The 21818-nt window shown below is 46.6% G+C and overlaps 1 protein-coding gene across 5 annotated transcripts in view; it reads left to right on the top strand.

The window, feature by feature from the left end:
* The window catches only part of ATXN7L1 (ataxin 7 like 1), a 301084-nt gene that overhangs the window by 55594 nt on the left and 223672 nt on the right, over positions 1-21818 (top strand). For all 5 annotated transcript variants that reach the window (XM_033439150.2, XM_033439184.2, XM_004263365.4 and 2 more), the window contains one exon: positions 328-396. In XM_033439150.2, coding sequence (XP_033295041.1) covers positions 328-396 — 69 coding nt within the window. Of the gene's footprint in view, positions 1-327; positions 397-21818 lie in introns of those variants that run through there.

The following is a 21818-nucleotide window of genomic DNA, read 5'->3' as shown; positions in this document are numbered from 1 at the left end:
TGCCAGGGCTGTCTGTCTGTCTGTCTGTGCCCGCTCCCCGTGGCAGCCCGCGGGGTGGGCTTTCACAGCCCCACGGTGTATCCGTTCAAAAGGCTACTCTGTTGCTGCTTGCATAGTTTTTTTGGTACCTATCTGGGCCAGGTAGATGGAAATACGGACTTGGGAGAAAATGTTGCATTGTCAATTTTTGAAAGATTTTCATATCCAGTATTTATATCGATCTGTTTGCAAATAAACACTCTCCCTCCCCCCCTTGACTTTGGCTCCCCCCCCTTTTTTTCTCTTTTTGTCCTTATTTTCTTTTTTCCTTTTCTTTTTCATCTGCAGATGTAGATTTAGAAGAGGCTGGAAAAGAGGGTGGAAAAAGCAGGGAGGTTATGAGGCTTAATAAAGAAGGTAAGTGGAGCTACTGGCATCTTAGTGTTAGCATGTGTGGCAGAATCTTCACAGGATTTCGACTATAATGTGAATTGTTCTGCTGGGTACAGAGTGACTAAGGCTTGTCAAAAATTGAGCACGCCCAGGTGACTACTGCTTCGTGTTAACTTCTTTCAAAGTATAAATACAACTGGGGGGTAGAGGCGGGGAGGTTGTTGACGGCAGAAGTTTCCTGCACTTCAGCTGGAGTCCACATTTGGACCTTCTGGTGCATATCTGCCATTCGCCTTTGGAGCATCATTGCCAAATGGTGTGGGGTGGAAGTCGCTGAAATGAGGAGCGGGGCTCCCTTCACAAGCACCCCAGCCTTCCTCGTGGGTAAATACACAACGATTTAATGAACCCGATGTGGTCAATCATCCCAGCAGCTACTTCTCCACTCTCCCCTGAAAGCCATGGTACGTGGCAAACCTTTGCAGCAAGTTACGTTTGGCACACTTTGTGTTTGGTCACAGATTGTTATGTGGTGAGCAGGGTTAGGGGCATCTGTGTGTGCAGCCCCCAGTCGGTCACCCATCTCTGCTTCCCCAGCGTGGAATGGAAATACAGTACCTGAAATGGGACACAGTGAGTAGCTAGGTCATCCCAGATGGAGGCAGGCGAGTGCAGCCACAGCCTACTGGAACTGGGCATCAAACACACATGGTCGTCATAAATAAATCATAGCCTATTCGCGTTTGCAAGCCTGCCATATGTAACTCTGACCTGTGGGCTTCACATGGAGCAACTCCAGAGGCCACTTTCTGCTGAACAAATGGATGGGTTCATTTGAATTGTGATTTACTAACTGGTGTCTTGTAAACGTGGTTGGCTGAAATTGGGTGTGGGAGGAGGTGCAGGGGGGCAGAAGAGGTTGGCAGGAAGTGTTGAAAGAGTTCAGCCATAAGTAGGCCATAGGAGCCTGGCTCATCCAAAATGAATGGAGAAAAGGCCATTAGACACAAAAGAACGGTCTCCCTCATAAACCACGGTGTCACCCTGGTAGGCAGCTGAAACCTGCTTGGAAAGATGGAACTCATTTTGTGGATCACACCTCAGACAGACGGTTTTCTGTGCCCAATCATTTCCTGACCATCCAGTGAGAGGAGAATTTGTGCTTCAGAAAAAATGACATGGAGGTTCAAATGCATGCATATTCAAGGACAGCGCTCTAGCGTAATGTTTCTGCTAATTAAGCACTTTGGGAACGAAACCTTATTCTAAAGATGTTTGCTTCTAAATATCTTAGTGTGATCTTGACATGTGTCTTTAGGATGCACAAGGGAATGATGTCAAGTGGCCTTCTTACAAGCGGTAGCTTATTTGTGCGCAGTGTCCTTGTGTGTTGGCATTGGAAAGTATCACTGGAGATTGTTTTTCTTCACAAACTGTTAACATCTTTAAAAGCTTACGGGGGGCTTCTGTGGTGGCTCAGTGGTTGAGAGTCCACCTGCCGATGCGGGGGACGCGGGTTTGTGCCCCGGTCCGGGAAGATCTCACATGCCGCAGAGCGGCTGGGCCCGTGAGCCACGGCCACCGAGCCTGCACGTCCGGAGCCTGTGCTCCGCAACGGGAGAGGCCACAACAGTGAGAGGCCCGCGTACGGCAAAAAAAAAAAAAAAAAAAAAGCTTACGGGACTCAGTTATCAGACCACTGGCAATGAATAGGTTTCCACGAAAGGAGATGAAGTTGTAAAAACCTTTAAAGTTGAATAAAGCTCATGGTATGGCCCAGAATTGGCACCTCTCAGACCTGCGTGATAGATTATGACTGTAGCACACAAAACTCATATTCTGCGCCATTCTCTGGGCTTCTGGTTCAAAAAACTCTCATTCTCAGATTCTCTTTGCATCATGAGAAATAGATTCTTTTAAGGAAAGAAAAAATGTAAAGCTCTCCTTTCCTCAGAAGTCACAAGTGGTACATCCCGCTTATTATATCCTTTTCCTGTAAAGGTACAAAGATTTAGCTCCTAATGATATGCATTTGCATTAAGGACCCCCACTGTTCAGTGTAACATGCAATTGCTGAGTTCACCAAATAGCCATGGATGGGCTGAAATCTCTTTGTTCGTGGGCCTGGTGGAGTAGGTCTGGGTTAGCAATTCCTGGAGGTCTTCCTGGCATGTGCACACAGTTTTCTTTATGGATAGCGTATACATATATGAACTATATATCTCTTCCCCATGGTGAGGAGTTTAAAGGTTGAGCTGAGACTTGGTGTCAGGGTGTTTGGTTGCCAAAGTCCCCGGAAACACTGGTTGCCTTAGTCTCGCCGTTGGCCTTCTTGTTGGAGTCATTGTGTGGCAGGTCTCAGGATGAATATGGTTGTGGATGGATCTCTGCAGGACAAAACGTGGCCTAGGTGTGATTGTGTTTCTCCGTGTGTGAGCATCCATAGACTGACCGGGATGTCATCAACAGTAAGCAGGTCTTGAGATTTGTGCTTTAATAGCAATGAAGAGATAAAGTTTAGGAATTCCAATTAAGAAATGAAGGTATATGATCCAGATTTTGATATTTTTTTTATTGTGGTAAAATAAACATAACATAAAATTTACCATTTTAAAGTCTACAGTTCAGTGATCCTAAGTACATTCACCGTGTTGTACAACCCTCAGCACCCTCCATTTCCTGAACGTTTTCATCATCTCAACCAGAAACCCTGTCTCCACTGTATAATAATTTCCCAGTCGCCCTCCCCCAGGGCCGAGCCCTGGAAACCTCTGTTCTATTTTCTGTCTCTGTGAAGTTGCCTATTCTAGATACTATATATCTGCAATATGTGTCCCTTTGTGTCCAACTTCTTTCACTTAGCATCATGTTTTCATTGTTCATCCGTGTGGCAGCGGGTATCAGAATTTCATTCCTTTTTATGACTGAATAATATTCCATTGTATGTACATGCCGTGTTTTGTTTATCCATTGTCTGTTGATGGACGTTTGGCTTGTTTCCACCTTTTGACTATCGTCAATAATGCTGCTGTGAACATTGTGATGTGATATTTTTTATAGACTAAGCTCAGGGAAAAAAATTAGGCTGGGAAAGTGAAAAAATAATCATTTTACCCTCTGCCTCCATCTGGCCACAGCTTCAGAAGGTACAGGAAGGACTTGCCGACTTTTGAACAACCTGATTATTGTGAGATAATTCCTTCTGCATTTCTTGAACCTTTTTCTACTTCAATTCTCCACGTATATCAGTATGAAATGTTAACTGAATGCTTTGAAATTTCTGTAGTAAAGTCTTCACATTCATGTTATTATTTTGTCCAAAGTTAGCTACAATTGTGGTCAAGAGGAATTTGGCAAATAACTTTTGAACCTTGCCAGATCATCACCTGGGTTCAGAAGGTGTTGTTAATCCCGTGCTTGTGTGTGGTCATGTGGTGTTATATTGAGGGCAGCCTGAAGCGGTGAAGGGAGCAGGGGAGAGGACTTTAAGCCCGCTTCCTCATCCCATATAATATGACCTTGGGAATATCACTTCCCTTGTCTGGGCCTGTTTTCTTTCTTGTAAAGTAAGGGAGTGGATTAAAAGTCTCCTGAGGTCCCTTTGAGACCTCTGAACCTAAGTGTCTCTGTTGAATGTACCTACATTTGAGATGCAGTCATACTAGACAGGCTGTTTTTTGAAGAAACTTAAAAAAAAAAAAAAGCAAGCCCTCACATTAAAAATACCTTACACTACTACATCCTGGCTTTATTTTCTCCTTTTATAATCTCTTGGTGGCAAACCTCACTGCATCTCCTACAAAAGCATATTGTGCTGCAAATAGTTTGTGAATGGTATGTGGCCTTTAGGACTCTGAGAAAACTGAGGGTCTGAGTCCAAAGCCCAGGGTGATGTGTTCCCCGTAGTGGAGAGGGGGTTGACCTCAGTCAGCTTGGATCCATCAAGCACTGAGATTTCCTAAGAGGAGGAGTCCCAGAAACCTGATCAGCCTAATCTAATATGTGAGCTGCCATTATGATAGAAAATTCCAAGGCCATTCATCTAGCTAACCTTTTAAAATAATTTTCTCACTCCAGCTTCATAGATTTATTGGAAGACTTTTTTCAAGCTAATTGGGGAAAAGATCTGTGATTTAGAAAGATGTCTCCCTTTTCTAATTGACTCACCTGAACTTTTTTTTTTAAGAACGTCATTTCATAAATAAGGACCAGGTGCCTATGGCTCGTAAGTGTCCTGGACTATACAGGTTCGGAGATAATAACAGGGTTGTTATAAGGATTTACTGAGGTGATACGAAGGGCTTAGCACAAAATAAGCACTTAATGAATATGTGCTGTTATTATTTTTTAGATGTTATTAGGATTATCATCATCATGTATTAATGAAGCTAGTTCTAGAAAATTTTATTATTATAACCAACTAGGATTTTTAACTAATCAGTGATGAACAGAAAAGATATACTCAATCAGAAATTTCATTTTTAGAGTAAACCATGTTATACTTTTATAAAGCTAAGGATTTTTTAAAAACTGATTTCTGTGCTATCCATGCTTTTAATGGAGTACAGCTGATATGTAGTCGTTGATAACTTTTATCAAGAGCTACAGAAAAATACTTTGGCATTTTGGGGCTTATGGCTGAGAAAGATTTACAAAGTTCTTTCTGGGGACCAGGAGGTCTAAAAAATAATTTTTTAAATAATCGATCAGTTGTTTAATCTGATCAGTGAAGATAGAAAGTCCTAATGGATCATTGTTTGGGTCTTTTGGAAGCCTACCCTCATTACTTCGGGCGTGCGTGTGTGTGCGTGTGTGTGTGTGTGTGTGTGTGTGTGTGTGTGTGTGTGTGTGTGTCAGTGTTCCCAGGTGTTTCGATTTGATGTAGGTAAACTTGTGGAATGCTTCCAGTTTGAAAACTGTTCAGGGGACAATAAGATCTTGCTGTGACTGTGAGAGTTTGCTGTTCTCCTGAGATGCTGGTGGAGTCAGGCTGGTCTACAGGGGGAAGCACGGAACGTGGGAATGTGTTCAACTCAAGTCTAGGAGTCCTGCGTTTATGGCTGGATGGGAGCAAATCGGAGAAAAGATGGCAACTGACCTGGTAAGAATGGAGGGTTCTTAGAATCCAAGCCAGGGAAGCCAGCGACAAGTGGTGGTGATTTCTAGTAAACTGCGGACAGTTCCCCTTTATCCTCATATGGACAACTCCATTATCTATGCTAATAGGCGATAGGAAGACACCAAGCCCACAGATTATATCGATAAACCTCATCTTCGCCATTGATTTCAACTGCTTTCTCCATTAAGCCTACCTTCCTCCCCTTTTGCTAATGAGCAGCAACATTTGTTCACTTTGGCGCTTCATTATCATCTCTCTTCTTTTGCCCAGTGCTTGGGATGAAAGGACATGAGAGACAGAGTGGCCTCAAGGTGGTAGGGAGGAAAGATGAAAAGGAGGAGAAGGGCTTGGAGAATGAATCAGCTTCACAGCTGCATCCCGCCGATGGAGGGCGGGGGGCGGGGAGTGCCAGAACCAGGGCGGCAAAGCCGAGGGAGGGGATTTCCAGCACCATCTAGTTTTGAAAATACACAGCCTTTAAAATGACTCTCTCTTTAAATATACAAGTATTTCCATGTGCCTGGGTTCTCATGTGGAGAAAATGTGGCTCTGGCTCCTTCCAGAAGGTACGGTCACCTTGTGCTGGGTTTTCGTCATATGTCAGTCTACAAGAATGATGCTTTTATCTCTGGAAAATGTAGACTGTTTCCCTCTCTCTTTCTATCTCATTTAAATGCTTCTTATTTTTTAAAAATAATGTTCACGTGTTACAAAGTTGAGAAGGGTACGCAGTGAAAAGAAAGTCTCCCTTTTACCCTTGTCCCCAGTTGCTTGCGTATCTTTCCCAAGATAGTCTATGTGCATTCAAGTAGACACATAGATAGTTTTTCCTGCCTGCTTCCGCCACATGGCTGATAGCATCCTATGAGTATTGCCTAGTGTCTTGCCCTTTCCATTTATCTTAGAGAGTGGTCCGCATCAGTTCATGAGGAGCTACGGCAGTGTCTTTTTGGTGCCTGCTTAATGGGAGGATGGTTTAAGCCTCTGGGTGTCTTGCTTAGTTTTTAATACCCCCTCCTGCTTTCTTGGCCTCCATCGTGCATTTGAGACTGACAGTGGGACAGCACTGGGCTAGGCCTGGGGGGACAGCAGTGAAAAAGTGCAGCCCTTGCATTGTGGCGCTCCCATCCTAGCAGCCAAGGCAGACATTAAAAAAGTCGTGGCGACCGTGGTGAGTGTTCTGAAAGGGAAAATTGGGGTACTGTTGGAAAGCACGACAGGGGGCCTAATTTAGGTTAGGGGTTCAGTGAACGCCCCCCTGAAGAAATCTTATTTATGCCAAAACCTGGAGAATGAATGGAAGTTATCCATATGCAGGGCTGGGTGGGACGGAGCTAAAGGAAACAACATGTGTGCAGGCCCAAAGTGAGAGAACGTAGAATGTTCTAGAAACTAAAAAGTCTGTTGCTGGTGTGATGATAGCAAAGCAGAGAGTGGTCTAAAGTTTCTCAGCAGGAACGCTACTTCTTTGTGCTGGGGGACTGTCCTGTGTGTTATAGGATGTTCAGCATCCCTAGCCTCTGTCACTAGATTCCAGCGGCCCCTACCCCTCCCTTGAAGTGAAAAAACCAAAAATGTCTCCAGACATTGCCCGAGGTCCTGGGAATGGGGCGGCAGAGTTCCAGATCACCCTGACAGAGAGCCAGTGGTGCAAGGCGAGGCTGGAAAGGCTGAGAACACAGGAAAAGTAGACTCAACAGTATCCTGCTACCATCTTTCTGTTTCTTAGGCCTGAGTTCCCGGTGAGGCAGCCTTACTGAATGCTTAGCAAGCACGCGTGGAGCAGTGACTGTCCCCCGCACGGTGCTACCTTTGGGAGCATCTAAAGAGAGAAGACTCCATCCCTCACGCAGTTCTCCTCCAAAGGTTTCCGAGATGACCCCTCCAAACCTTTGTGTCCATTCTGTAGTAAATGGTGACAGCGCCGAGATTCAGGTTCTAATTCCGGGTGGCCCAGCCCTCCCTCACCGCGGGTGGAGGAGACCCCAGGGCGCCGATTCGGATAATGATGGCATCTATCGTACGGGGGTCCCTGATGTCAGAAGCGTCACGGTGAAGCATTAAGGATTTCAGTTTATATTTAAAGTCAGGCTGGAAATACAACTGGCGTTCTGTGCAGTTGATTACCCGTGGGATTTGTCTGAAATGGGGATCCACATGATGGAGAGCAAAGCGGCTGGTTTCAGGATTTCCACATTAAGGATTAGAAAATAGGAAGGGCAGAAGAGGATCGGATTCCTGAGGGCTCTGGCCTGTGTGCCAAGTGGTCTGTGGCATTATTTAGGCCTGGAAGGCCATGTTCACTCTAGCCAGTGGCTCACAGAGGCCTGCTGCCTCCGCTTCAGAAGTGATTTAGGGAAGTTAGGCAGATTTGGGTTTTGCCTGGTTTTCTGTGTACATCGTGTTTATATCCTTTGGGCTAAGCTTTCATTCATGACGCTTTGTTTCATTCATGACATCCTTTGGAAGTAGACATAAAATGGTAGCAGCAGACACAGGGAGACCCTGTCCTAATCAAGTCCCTTTTATCCAAGGACCCCATCCTCTGAGGTGGCCCAATGTTCATGTCTGGAAACTAGGGTCATTTAGTGACTGCAATAGAAGTGACATCACCAAGAGGGTGACATAGGTCATTCCCGACTTTGCCCCTCCTCACAAGAACAACTACCAGCTATTCACGGACAAGACACCACTGGAGAAAATCCTAGAACACAGGGGTGAGGCTGAAGCACACCTCTGTGCCACAGAGAGCGAGACAGATGGCTTTAGAAGGGTCAGAGGAGCAGCTACACGTGACTGCGTGCCCCTGCCCCAGGCCAGCAGCACCCTTGAGGAGACGCTGCCCCTCTCCTTGCAGAGGACCGCAGGGACATCCACACACCCGCCCCAGTGTGTGGGTCACTTCTTGGGAGCCCTGATGCCAGTCTTGCCTCGCAGGGACCATGGGGGAATCTCCAGGGCTTGACCACTGGGAGTCCAGTCATGACCGCAGCAATCAAAGGTAGCTCTGATGGAGAGCGAGAGGGTTGGCCGGTGGGTTGACCTTCCAAATTGTAGAAACTGAATGTCAAGCACTGACTTCCGTGTGTGTCTCTCTCCTAAAATTCTTGGTGCGATGTTCTGCCGAGGTTGGGCTCCCAGCTAATGCTGGTTGGCTGGCTCTCTCTTACTCTCTCCTGTGGCAGAGCTCAGATTGGCCACATCAGCCAAGTGGACTTGGATTTGGACCCTGAGGCACTTGAACTAATGATGAGAGCCTAGGAAAGCCCTTCCTGCAAGTGAGCTGAGGCCGAGGACCCTTACCATGCCAGCGTTAGACTCGGCTACGCAGTTGCCTCTAAGTCAAGCTGGAATTCCACTGTGGGGAAAGCTTTTGTTTTTATGTGGATGCTTTATCTTTGTACCTGTGGTTTCATAACACAATTCTGCTTGCCAATTTCAGGGATCAGGTGCTTAAAGAAAAAAGGAAACCAAGTAAATACTCTCTAGGGCAGGACAGAGTAACATCAGGAAGATAAAAGTGACTCAGTGACGGGCTCCTTGAACATAGAAGCAGTTATCAGTGTACCTGCTCTGTGAAGCCAGTTGCGGTTCTCTGAACATTAACAGTTCAAGGACCCCTTTTGCCGGGGGATTGTGGGAACAGGGGAGCTCTGTGACCCTGCCGCAATACACCAATAGGTCATGGAGTCCTGGGTTGGGGGTGGGGAGACAGGACATCCAAACTGATGACACTAACCAGGGTATGGAAGATGGTTGAGACACATTCCTAGTTTGGTTGTATCAGACCAAGGTGGTGTCTAGCTCTTTCTCAGAGCATAGTGGCCACAAAAAGACAAATATGATATGATTTCACTTATATGAGGTTCCTAGAGGAGTTACATTCATTGAGACAGAGAGTAGAATGGGGGTTGCCAGGGGCTGAGGGAGGGGGGAAGTGGAGAATTTGTGTTTAATGGGTACAGAGTTCCAGCTGGGAAAGATGAAAAAGTTCTGGAGATAGATGGCGGTGACAGTGAACTGAACATGTAAAAATGGCGAAAACGGTAAATTTTCATGTTATGTCTATTTTATCACAAAAGTGCATTGGCATTGCAGGCTTAGAAGCTTCATGGAGCATTATTTAAATCTGGACTCAGCCACTTAGTAGCTGTGTAATAGGATAACTTTTCTGAGCCTCAATTTCCTCATTTTCAAAATAAGAATAATAGCAGCTCTCAGGGTTGACGTGAAAACACATGAGATACTATGTGGCATACAGTAGGTACTCAATAATGTAAGCTTCTCTTATGGTGACTGTCACTTTTACCAGGAACTTGGGTCCTCTTCCTTGCCTTAGCCGAGCTGCCACTTCCAGGGGACAGACGGCATCCTTACTGCTCCAGGAGTGTGCCTTGACTCACTAGACATCTTTGGTCAATATTTTGTCCCTCATGCTTTAAGGATGCCAGGAATAAAAACAAGAAGAGTTGGACCCATGTCCCTGTGCTGTGAGTTTTGAAGGGCAAGTCAGTTTCAGTTTTCCAAAGTGTGGTCATTTGGGGGACCCTGTGTTGAAATCACCTAGGTACTTAGCATCCCAGGCTGCAGTGACACTGAATCTGAAGCACTCAGAGTGGAACACAAGAATGTGCATTTTAACACGCTCCCTAGGTGGCTCTGATGTTTACTGAACTTTGGTTACAGGAAGTGGCTCTCGACCCTGCCCACCTTGGGAATCCTTTGTGAAGCTCTTTAAAGGCCGAGGCACCAGGACCACTCCCAGACACTTGGATTCCGTAGGTCCAGTTTAAGGGGTTCCGGGGAGCTGCTTATATGTTTTTTAAAATTTCTTCTTCTTATTATTATGTGTTTTTAAAAATAACAATCGTAGCTGCCATTTACTGGGCATCGAGTAGGTGCCAGACATAGAGCTAAATGTGCATTTTTCTCATTTAACCCTCATGACACTCTCTAAGGCAATTCCTGTATCAACCTCATTTTAGAGATTAGGAAACTGAAGCTCAGCGAGGTTAAGTGGTTTACCCAAGGTGATATAGCAGGGAAGAAGAGCTGGGATTTGAACCCAGAGGCAGGCTGATTCCAGAGGCAGTACTCTTAAGCACTGTGTCATAATGTTGCCCTAGGAGCAGGGCTAGGACTAAGGGGAGGCCGGCGGGGCCCCCAGAACACACGTTTAAAGATGCACACACAGGCTCCTGCAAATGCAGAGCGAGGGCCTCCTTAAATGCTGCACTCGAGCACCTCACTCACCTCACTCACCTCACCCTAGTACCAGCCCTGCCTCAAAGAGCATGTTCTTTAAGCAAAATGGTTATAGTTTTCTTCCCCCTCATGTGTGTAAGCCTGTGGCCTGCTGATGGGGCCCCAGGTCTCCCCATCAGTGAAATGCTTTCTCATCCCAAGGCCCCAGCTCTGGGGCCTCTGTGGTCAGAGCCCTGGCCTCAGGGAAATCTCAGGAGCTGACTTAAACTGTTCCTTTTTGGGAGAAGGTGTTAGCAGAGATGGTTGCCAGGCAACTCCAGGGGCATCTATCTACAGTGATGATTTCTCTTTTTTTTCCCCCTTTTGAACATCTTCTAGGCCGCTTTTTAGTTTCCCTCTTGGCAGTGGGATTGTTAGTGATTTCATGAAGGGTGTGCTCCTTTGGATGCTGGAACGGAGATTCCTTTTCAATACCCTCCAGTTAGAGGTGACCTATTGATGGGCAATGCGCCTGCTAAGTGGGTGTGAAAGACCTTTGACTTCTTCAGCCACAGAGATACCCTAGTTGTGACTGGCTCTGAGGGGCAGTGACAAAGAAGAGTCTGTGACTGGACTGGCTGAGAGAGGCACAGAATGCATCTCCCACATGAGGATAGGGCGACGTGGTGATGTTCAGGTCCGTGACTCTGGATTTCACCTACTCCCCATTGACTAGGGTACTTAGCATTTTGTACGTGGGGACCTGGCTGGTCCTCAAGGAACTGGATGAAGATCTCTCTCTCTCTCTCTCTCTCTCTCTCTCTCTCTCTCTCTGTCTCAGTGGTTTTAGAGACCAGGGGATCCCTCGACATGTGTTTCCTCTTCAGCACTGTCCCTCCTACGCAGTTCCCTCATCAGTGTGGGGTTTCAGGTGACCTTTGATGGGCCCTAGTCCCTTGGTCTGCTGGCTGGTGTTTTGATCCTCCTGAAGAGGCCCAGAGCTCGTGGGCTGGAAAACCTTTCCCATGTGATGGAATCTGCCGCAGACTGTCAGGAAGAAAGGGGAACACTGGGAAAGTGAAACCGGTCACGTTTGGGTGAGACTGGCTCCATTCGGCCCACCCACCAATGACAGCCCCGTGACCCTCGTCCCCAGACTCCAGGCTTCTGTTCCTTGGCACTACACCCTTGACCTTGACCGTTGTGTCCTTACTCACCGTCTTTTGCAGAAGCAGGGCAAATGGACTCAAATGAGTCCTGTCACTTTCAGAGGCTCAGACCAAACACGTAATGGCAAAAGACCTTTGAAAAGAGAGATGGCTCTGTTTTGTGCAAACCCAATATAGAATAATCCAGCCTTGGACCGATTAGGGGGCTGTTTGCTTTCCAAACGAAATTATTGGGGATTTCATTAGATAGTAGACTGCCCTTGAGCTTTTTGAACACCTTATTTTCTTTTCCAAAGATTTGGTGATGCCCACTTTTTAATTAATTTATTTATTTTTGCTGTGCTGGGTCTTCGTTTCTGTGCGAGGGCTTTCTCTAGTTGTGGCGAGTGGGGGCCACTCTTCATCGCGGTGCGCGGGCCTCTCACTATCGCGGCCTGTCCCGTTGCAGAGCACAGGCTCCAGACGCGCAGGCTCAATAGTTGTGGCTCACGGGCCCAGTTGCTCCGCGGCATGTGGGATCTTCCCAGACCAGGGCTCGAACCCGTGTCCCCTGCATTAGCAGGCAGATTCTCAACCACTGTGCCACCAGGGAAGCCTGGTGATGCCCACTTTTAGGCCTCTCCTGCCAGCCCCTCCCAGCTCCCCCTTCCCTCCAGGGTTTGCTCTGTGGCAACCCGCCCTTCTCCTTGCTCACGCCTCTGGCATACTGCATTGGAAAGCCCCTCACAGACATCCTTACTGCACCCCCAGTCCCCCCCAGACCCAGTGCAAGTGCAGAGCCTTCTTTGTATCTTCCCTTAGGCCAGTAGCTTGAGAAAGACCCTCCCTCCCTCCCTCCTCCCCTCCTCGCTCCGCGTAAGAGCAGTCCCCTTCCTCTCTCCCATCCCTCCTGGCCCTGAGCCCCCATCCCAGGCTAGCCCGCCTCATAGCCAACCTAGGTTTTTATAATAGCTGCTTAATTGGCCTCCCTGTCTCCGTCTTCCCAGAATACCAATTCAAAATTAATCTCCCGAAAAGTCACATTTTATCAGGTTGTTCCTGGAATGAAAACCCATCATCACTTCCCCATTGACCACAGTTAACGCAGTGTTCCAGGTCCCCTGTGCCTCAGTCCCTTCAAATCCTGACAGGCGGTTTGCCCCTTACGAGCCCTGTGCCCATCTTTGGTCTTTGCCTTCCACTCGTTCTGCGGGGCCCAAGCCCCAAACACTCTGCGGGAGCTTCCCCAGCTTCTCAGGCTGCGCAGCCCGTACCTCCTGTGGACCCCGTGCTGCTGGCCGTACCCATCATGCACTTTGGCCCCTACATCGTACACTTCCTGGCCATTCCATTGCTCACCTGATGTATTATTTTCACAACTGCATTATAATCTTGTGGATTTGGGGGGAAGGGAGGAGGGACCACATCATCCCTTTTTCTTTCCTGAGTTATTTTCAACTAATAAGCGTGTTACAATTCAGCTAGACATCCAGTTTGGTTTTCAGGTACGTGTCTTGTGAGACCTGTATTTTTATTTGTTTTTTTTTGTCTTTTTAATGTGGTAAAATACAAATAACATAAAATTTACCATCTTAACCCTATTTAAGCCTACAGTTCAGGAGTGTTAAGTACTTTCACATTGTCGTGCAACTAATCTCCAGAACTCTTTTCATCTCGTAAAACTGAAACTCTGTATCCTCTAAACAACTGTACATTTATATTTTCGTTTTTAAAAGCAGTCTGGAGATGACCTGTGAGTTTCTTTGATTTAGCCCCTGATTTTTTGAAGTTGTTGAGATTCTAAGAACTGGCAGGCCTCCTGAAGCTTCTGTTCAGGTGACTATTTGGAGCCACAATGCAAAAAGACCCAGTTCAGCGTAGCGTGTTGCAGCCCCAGGATCCTCCGTGAGTTCCTTCATCAGTGGTGAAAATGCAGTGCAAAAGCACTGTAGTTTGGGCCCAGCGTCACAGACACCTTTGAGCAGCCTGAAGTTTCTCGGTTCGGATTTGCTGATAAACCCAGCCCCCTGCAGCCTTGTTTCTTTCTTGCCCCACCATCTTAATGTTAAAATTAAAAATTTTCCCATGTATAAAAAAAGTTGAAATAATAGTACCACAGTCATTCATATACGTACCCCTTAGAGTTAAAAATCAGTTCACATTTTATCTGATTTCTTATAAAGATATATATTTCTGTATCCTTTGAAGATCAGTTGTAGACATCATGCCACTTCACCTCTAAATATTTATCATTTTGACACATCTTGATTGTGTAACCTTGAGCTACTCACTTTAGTTCTCAGAGCCTCACCTTACATAAGTATGTATGTGTGCTTTTGCTGAACCATTTGGAAGTAAGTCACAGATAGCATGACACTTCACCTCTAAATACTTCAGCATGCATCTCCTAAAAATAAAAGCATTCTCCAACATAATCATAATACCAGTATCACACTTAGAAAACTAGTGGTAATCCCCTAATAGCATCTACTATTCGGTTTGTATTCAAATTTCCCCCATTGTCTGTCCCCGCCCCCTTCAAAAAGTTTATAGCTGCTTTTTCCCGTAGATGTTTTTTAAATATGTATCCAGGATCCCATCAGGTTTCATGCATTACATTTGGTTTTTATGTCTGTTTAGTCACTTTAAATCTAGAAGAGTGCCCCCATGGATGTGTGTGTATATATGTATAAATATATACAATATATGCATATGTATATATTTCTGTATATACATGTATAAAACATTGCTGTTTAAATTGCTTCCCATTCTGATCTGTCTGATCACTTCCTCGTGGTGTCATTTACCTTCTTTCTCTATGACCTGTTTTCCCTCCATACTGGAAGTTAAGAGCTGAAGTCTCAGATTCAGGCTCGACATTTTGGAAAGAATACGTCCAGGTGATTCTGAGGGCTTCGTTAAACATCTCATCAGGGGCACATGATGTCAGGGGTCCCATTATTAGGTATTGACCACTTGGAAAGGTGGTGACCACCTCCCCACTGCAAAGATATGTCTTCCTTCTGCAATTAGCATGCCATTTTGTGGGTTATGCTCTGGAACCGAGTGAGAACCCTATTCCCCAAAAAGAAATTTCTTGGAATCATCTTAGCCTCCATTGATGATCCTTGCTGGATCAGTTATTTCTTTGGGGGTCGTGGAATGGTCATTTTCAAATTCTGTCATTCTGGGAATTTCCTGGCAGTCCAACAGTTAGGACTCCTTGCTTTCACTGCCGAGGGCACAGGTTCAATCCCTGGTCGGGGAACTAAGACCCCGCAAGCCACGTGGTGCAGCCAGAAAAAAAAAAAAGTTCTGTCATTCTGATCTGCATTTACTGGCTGGTATTCATCTACAAAGACCTCTTTCTCCTCAACAGGGATGAACTATTCAGTTCCTCCTAAAAAGGCAGAGTTACATTTCCCCCTCTAGTTACCAATTTTCAGAGTAAAGAGTTGAACACCTGTGGTTTGAGCTAGGGAGGGCGAGGGCAAGGACTGGGCATATTTCAATAAGATGAATGAATAGTGTGAAAACCCATAATCAATGGGAAATTCTAGATAGCTAGAGTGAGCTTTGTATGCAGAGCTCAGAAGTAAAGTATGACCATATCTTGGTTGGTAGAGTATGAGTTTAAAAACATTGAGAAACGTTTTCCCACAGGCTCAAGTGACCCTCTTCTTTAATTTGGGGAAGGAAGAAGATAATTACACTTAAAATAACCGCTCTCCCATCTTCCAGCAGGAGCCCAGCATTTAGCCTGGGTCCGGTGAACTGCTGAAGTTAATGGCAAACCAGGATGAGTGGTGCTCCTTAGGTTCTGAAGCTAGAGCAGTGCTTCCTGCATCACCCATTCACTAGAAAGTGACCAACCGCCCAGGCACTGGGTGGGGCAGTGTGTAGGATGCACAGGTGCCATAGCCCCGGCCCTGCCTTCCAGGAACTCGGGACTGAAATGTGAAATTCATTCACGTTGTGAATGTGGCTTGAATGAGTGGGGCCCAGGGAAGGAAGAGATTTCAGTCTGCTGCCTGCATGACCTTTGACCTGGGGGAAGGGGCTCTTTGCTTTGTGGGTCTATCTGGAGCACAGGGAAGGGTGTATAATTGGAGCCAAGTTATTGTTTGCGGAATGAGTGAATGAATGAATGAATGAATGCTTCATCATGGATGGCTAGGACTTGAACTAGGCCTAATGAGGGCTGTGAGTTCCCCCAGACAGTCGCTTTTGGAAAAAGGAGTTAGGGTGAGTCCTGGATGTGCCATGAGTACTGAAGAGAAACAGTTTGTAATATATTCCAGTGGCACACCCACTCAATACCCGCAACACAATTTAGTTTTTTATGGTGTTTTGAGGAAACAGGCGCCTTTTTTGTCTGGTAATGTTTGTTGCTGTCTCTGTTCATTGTACTGGGAGGAGGGTCAGTGTCTCTCTGTCTTTCACACACACACACATTTTTAGGTCTTAATGCTCTGGAAGTTAATCTGGAAGTTCTTTTCTATCAGAACCAATGTTGTGCTAGTAAATGCTTAACAACCCACTCTCTAAACAAATTTGCACATGTACATGTATAGGTTTATTATACATTTTACTGATAAGAGGCTGTTTAGCATACAATTTATAAATCATTCAGTATTTAATACTCTTTATGGTAAATTTCATATCATCAGTTGATTCTTGCAGAAATCTTTTGTTGATTTTTGCCAAATTCTTATGCCCCCGGCTGAGCTAAGGTCGAAATTGACAAACAAGTGTCCATCTGACATAAGTGCTGGTTGATATTTTCATTTAAGTCCGTGGGGAAGATGAAAGTGAAAGAACAAAGATGTATGTGGGAACTTTGCTTGATTGTTGGTGACAAGAGTGACTTACTTGCTGAATTGGATAATAGTTCTCAAGTGCTACCAAGAGAATATGGCCTCACTTCTGTGTTTCTTCAAATACAGCTATCAACATGATATACTTTTTTTCTTTTTTTTTAAATTGGAGTATAGTTGATTTACAATGTTGTGTTAATTACTGCTGTACAGCAAAGTGATTCAGTTATACATATATATGCATTTGTTTTCATATTGTTTTTCATTATGGTTTATCACAGGATAGTGACTATAGTTCCCTGTGCCATACAGTAGGACCTTGTTGTTTACCCGTTCTATATACACCAGTTTGCATCTGCTAATCCCAAACTCCCAGTCCATCCCTCTCCCACCCCCCTCCCCCATGGCAACCACCAGTGTATTCTCTATCGACATGATATACTTTTAAATTTGCATTACTAACGTTTTCTCCGTCACCTTCTTAAAACTAGGTAATCGAATAATAAATCAAGCCCTGATTTGTAGCATTTGATGATTTCTGTGGTGTAAGCTTTCCTGTGACCACATTTCAAGCCATCAGTATGCTATCACTGAACTCAGAGTTGGGAAGAGATGTGCATTAGAACACTTAACATAGGATTTCCTCCTCCGTGCAGATAGAGCAGATGTAAAGAACTTCAAGAGCAGCAGTTGTCAGACTATGGCCCATCAGTGAAATCCTTGTCACCTGGCTTTGAAAATAACGTTTTATTGGAACACAGCCATGTTGAGTAATGTATGTATTGTCTCTGGTTACTTTTGCACTCACCACCATGGTAGAGTGGAATGGCTGAGCAGAGACCCTCAGAACCTAAAATATTTACTACCTGGCCCTTTCTAGGAAAAGTTCTCAACCCCTGCTCAAAGCATAGATAATAGTAAAATGTAGCAAGGTGAATAGAAGTGGTAACTTTTGAGTATTTATTCTATTTTTTAAATATAATACATTTAATTTGAGCTTATATAATTTTTAATCATTTCTTAATTGGCTCACCAGATTCCTGAAAATTTAATAATCTGCTCTTGTAAGGCTGTACAGGCCAGTCCCAGTTCACCATTGAAATGCTTTGAGGGGTTCAGCTTGTAGTGCCAAAAAATGAAGCTCTCACTATTAGGAAGAAGCAGCTGACAACACCAGATTGGAGGGGGAGCCACAATGAGAGGGACTGGAGCTGCTTGAAATTGTGGTCTAATTGTCCGCAGAAATCAGAAGAAAGCATTTTTGAGGTTAGTTTTCATTTTTTTTTTTTTCCCCTTCTTAGGGTCTGGGGTTTGTTTTGGTTTTTCAAATGAGTTTTCTTCAGAGCTAATTTAAAAACTCAATACAGCCTGCGTTTCGGACCAAATTTTGCATGCATCTGTCTCGAGCCCATTTAGGCCCTGACAGACGCCGGGCAGCTTTCTGAGCTCCCACAGATGTTCTGTGTCCCGAGAAAGGAGGACTTCCTGTTGCTGGCCGAGAGTGAGAGGCGAGGTGGTCCCAGCCGTTGCCTTGTGCAGGGGTTTTCCTTGCCACCACTTCCTGCCGGGTGCCTTTGAATGGATTACAGATGGTTAGAAAAGACTTCTTGGCACAGCGAGAGGACCAGTCTCCAGTGCTTTGTGGGGAAGGATTTATAACAGGATGGTAGTTGATGCTGACCCAGAACGGGCCTGGCTGCCCAGCCTTCCTGGGGAAACCAGCTGCCTGTGGGTGGAGGGGAGGGCAGGGAGAAGGGGATGTTTACATTCATATGGCACCTTTCATCCAGGGAGGGGTCTCAGATGGCCGCGTGTCCAAAGGTGTCAGACCCCTGTGGAGGTGTGGTGCCCGGGGATTATGTACTGGGGTCATGTTCTTGGTGTGTCAGGCTCTTATGGGAAGTATAATAAATCCTCATATCTTTTCAAAGTGAGGTAAGGGCAGGTGCAGCTGTTGCCTTTTTTTTTTTAAGTCACAGTATAGAGCACATTTAATTTTTACATGCTTTTTTTTTTTTTTTTTCCCGGTCACGCAGCACGGCGTGCATGATCTTAATTCCCAGACCAGGGATTGAACCCGGGCCCCCTGCAGTGGAAGCGCAGAGTCCTAACCACTGGACCACCAGGGAATTCACATTTAATTTTTAAACTTTTAAAAATATACCTAACATAAAATTTACTATTTTAGCCATTTTAAAGTTCAATTCTGTGGCACGAAGTACGTACACAATGTTGTGCAACTATCACCGCTATCTGTTTCCAGAAGTTTTTCAGCATCCCAAACAGAAACTCTGTATCCATTAAATCAGTGGTCCCCAACCTTTTTGGCACCAGGGACCGGTTTTGTGGAGACACGGTTGGGGGGTGGGGAGGTGGTCCAGGCGGTATGCAAGCCGTGGGGAGCGATGGGCAGCGGCAGGTGAAGCTCTGCTCGCTGGCCCACTGCTCACCTGCTGTGCAGCCCTGTTCCTGACAGGCCTCGGACCAGTAGCAGTCTGTGGCCTGGGGGCTGGGGACCCCCGCATTAAACAATAACTCCCCATTCCCCCCTCTCCTCAGCCCTGTCAACCTCTCCCCTACCTTCTGTTTCTAAGAATTTGCCTGTTGTAGGTACTGCAGAGAAGCGGAATCATATGGTATTTGTGTTTTGTGACTGGCATATTTCACATAGCATCATGTCCCCAAGGTTCATCCGTATTGTAGCATGTGTCAGAATTTCCTTCTTTTTATGGCTGAGTAATATTTCATTGCATATGTGTAGCACGATTTGTTTGTCCATTTTTCCATTGATGGACACTGGGCTGTTGGCCCCTTTGGGCCATTGTGACTGCTGCTTCTCTGGACGTGGGTGTCAGATGGAGTCAGACGGAGGCCTGGAGAGAATCGGTTTGTCTGAGATGATTCCTCAGCCCTTCCGAGGTAACTCAGCTCAGGTGCGTCTCTCCATCAGAGCTGCCAGGAATACGTGTGCAGGAGGCCCCGTGTAGGTGTGCCAGCCGAGGGGTCGGAGGAGCTGTGACACCCTGTCAGCTGCATCTGCCCAAGGCTGTTTTACTCTGCAGTGGAGTCCTGCCAGGGCGGAAAATCTGAGAGGCCAGATTGCACGTGGCCACCGCTGCTTTTGCTTCCTGGGCAAGAGGAGGCACTTTGCTGGGCAGAGGCTAGTGCAGAGGATTCCTGGGGTTGGGTCTCACTCTGCCCGAAATCAGGACAACCTTGGGCAGTTGCAGGGGCAGGGCCTGGCGAGCTTCATGTGTGAGAGGGGGTAGGATGGTAAGGTCCCTGGGGCACAGAGCCAGCAAAGTGCGGTGGGAGAGGCGGGGAGAGGCTTGGGGTGGTGTCTGAGTCCATCCTGGCTGATAGAACAAAATACCAGACTGCGTGGCTTATAAACAGCAGGCATTCATTTCTCACAGCTCTGGAGGCCAGAGGTCCGAGATCCGGGTGCCAGCACGGGTCAGGGTCTGGTGAGGGCCATCTTCCCGTTGCAGGCTTCCCACTGTGTCCTCACCTGGAGGAAGGGCTGGGGAGCTCTGTGGGGTCTCTTAGAAGAGCCCTAATCTCATTCATGTGGGCTCCGCCCTCCTGCGCCAATCACCTCCCAGAGGCCCCACTGGGTGTTAGGATTCCAACATGTGAATCTGAGGGGTCACAAACATTCAGACCGTAGCCAGTCGGCCTCTGGGGGTGTGGTGTGGATGGCATGGGGGCCGGAGAGCAGGCTTGATGGCTCAGAGCCTAGAGCAAGACCACGGTGGAACTTCAGAGAACAAGGGAGGCTAGTCCAGAGACCTCGGGAGGGAGAAACAGGGCAAGTGCCTCGAGCAAAGTGGCCTAAAGCGAACGGCTGCCTTCTTTCAGATCAAAGCTGGTGGTGGAGTTTTATTAATTTCCTTAATAAAATTCTTCAGCACTGTTGCAGAGCCTCTGCTAAGGGTGTAGGACGGATACAGAACAGGGATTCTTACGTGTCATGTGTGAAGCCCTCCCATGGCCTGAAGCGTTGCAGAGGATGAGGGTGTATTTTGTTTGTGCCCTCTCTTCCTCAGGAGGGGTTCTGGGGCTTTCCTGAGAACCCCCTCAAAGATATGGCACTCCCTCCGCCTTTCAAAGAAAAAGGTATTGATAGAAATTTACAGCTCATGGGGGGAGACACGCACATGCCCAGATATAACCGTGGAGCGAGCTACATGGGACGGGCATCCAGGTAAGCAAGTGATGTGTGTGTTGCTTTAAGAGTTGAATTGTGGTCTTAGGGTTTGTGACACTTTTAAATCTCCTTTGAGGAAGAGTCCTCCCTGGGATGGGGCGGAAGCCTGGGGAGACGCCTCCGTAGCGGAACCACTTTAAAATCTAGCCCTACTGACATGATTTGTATGCAGGCTTTTTACCTGGAGACAGACAGAGATACGGAGGGAGACAGATAACGTGGTGTGCTAGATGAAGAAGCCACCTTTGAAACTCATGCCTGCGTTTAGTTGATACTGGTAGTTGGTGGAGAAGGAAAAACAGACTTTGCAGGCAGATCTTAGATTACATCTTGGCCTCACCACCTGCTTGCTGTGTGACTTTGGGCAAGTTAACCTCACCTCTCTGTGCCTCAGCTTGCTCATTTAAGGCTATCCTCTTGGTCCTAGGGAGGGTTAGGGATAACTCAAGAGCTGGCACACGGTTGACAGTCAGGAAATGGCAGCTGTCACTGCTGCCTGGAAGAGGGGGCGGGTCTAAGAAGGCCGGCAGTTTCCACAGTTAACTGCTGGGTTGTGCGGGAATTGTAGGGGGAGCAAAAATGGGCCAGAATTTGAGAGCGCAGGGAGGGAGGTATTGTGGGAAGGTAAGTTAGGAAGCTTCTAAGTGGAGAGATGGGTTAGGAGGAAGGCGACAACAGGAAGGAGGAAGAACTGAAGTGTTTAGGGGCCAAAGACCCACTTTCTGCCTCTTTTGATAGCGACTTTCCTTCTCTCTGGGCGCCGACTTTATCTGGTCCCCCAGCTCACCCTGCCCACCAGGGCTCCTGGGGAGGGCGTGTACAGAGACTGGCGAGCCAGGAGGGGAAGCCCTGAGAGGGGCTCTTCTGCAGGCCGATGAGGGCAGGCCGCGTGGGTCCCGAGTGGTTCTGGAATGTTTGACAGCAGAAGTCCCATGTTTGTTCTGTGACTGCATATCCGGAAGCTTAGG

Source organism: Orcinus orca, chromosome 9 (genome assembly GCF_937001465.1).
Source record: "Orcinus orca chromosome 9, mOrcOrc1.1, whole genome shotgun sequence".
NCBI lineage: Eukaryota > Metazoa > Chordata > Mammalia > Artiodactyla > Delphinidae > Orcinus > Orcinus orca.
The sequence above is the reverse complement of the archived record's forward strand: the minus strand, read 5'-3'. Positions and strand labels throughout refer to the sequence as shown.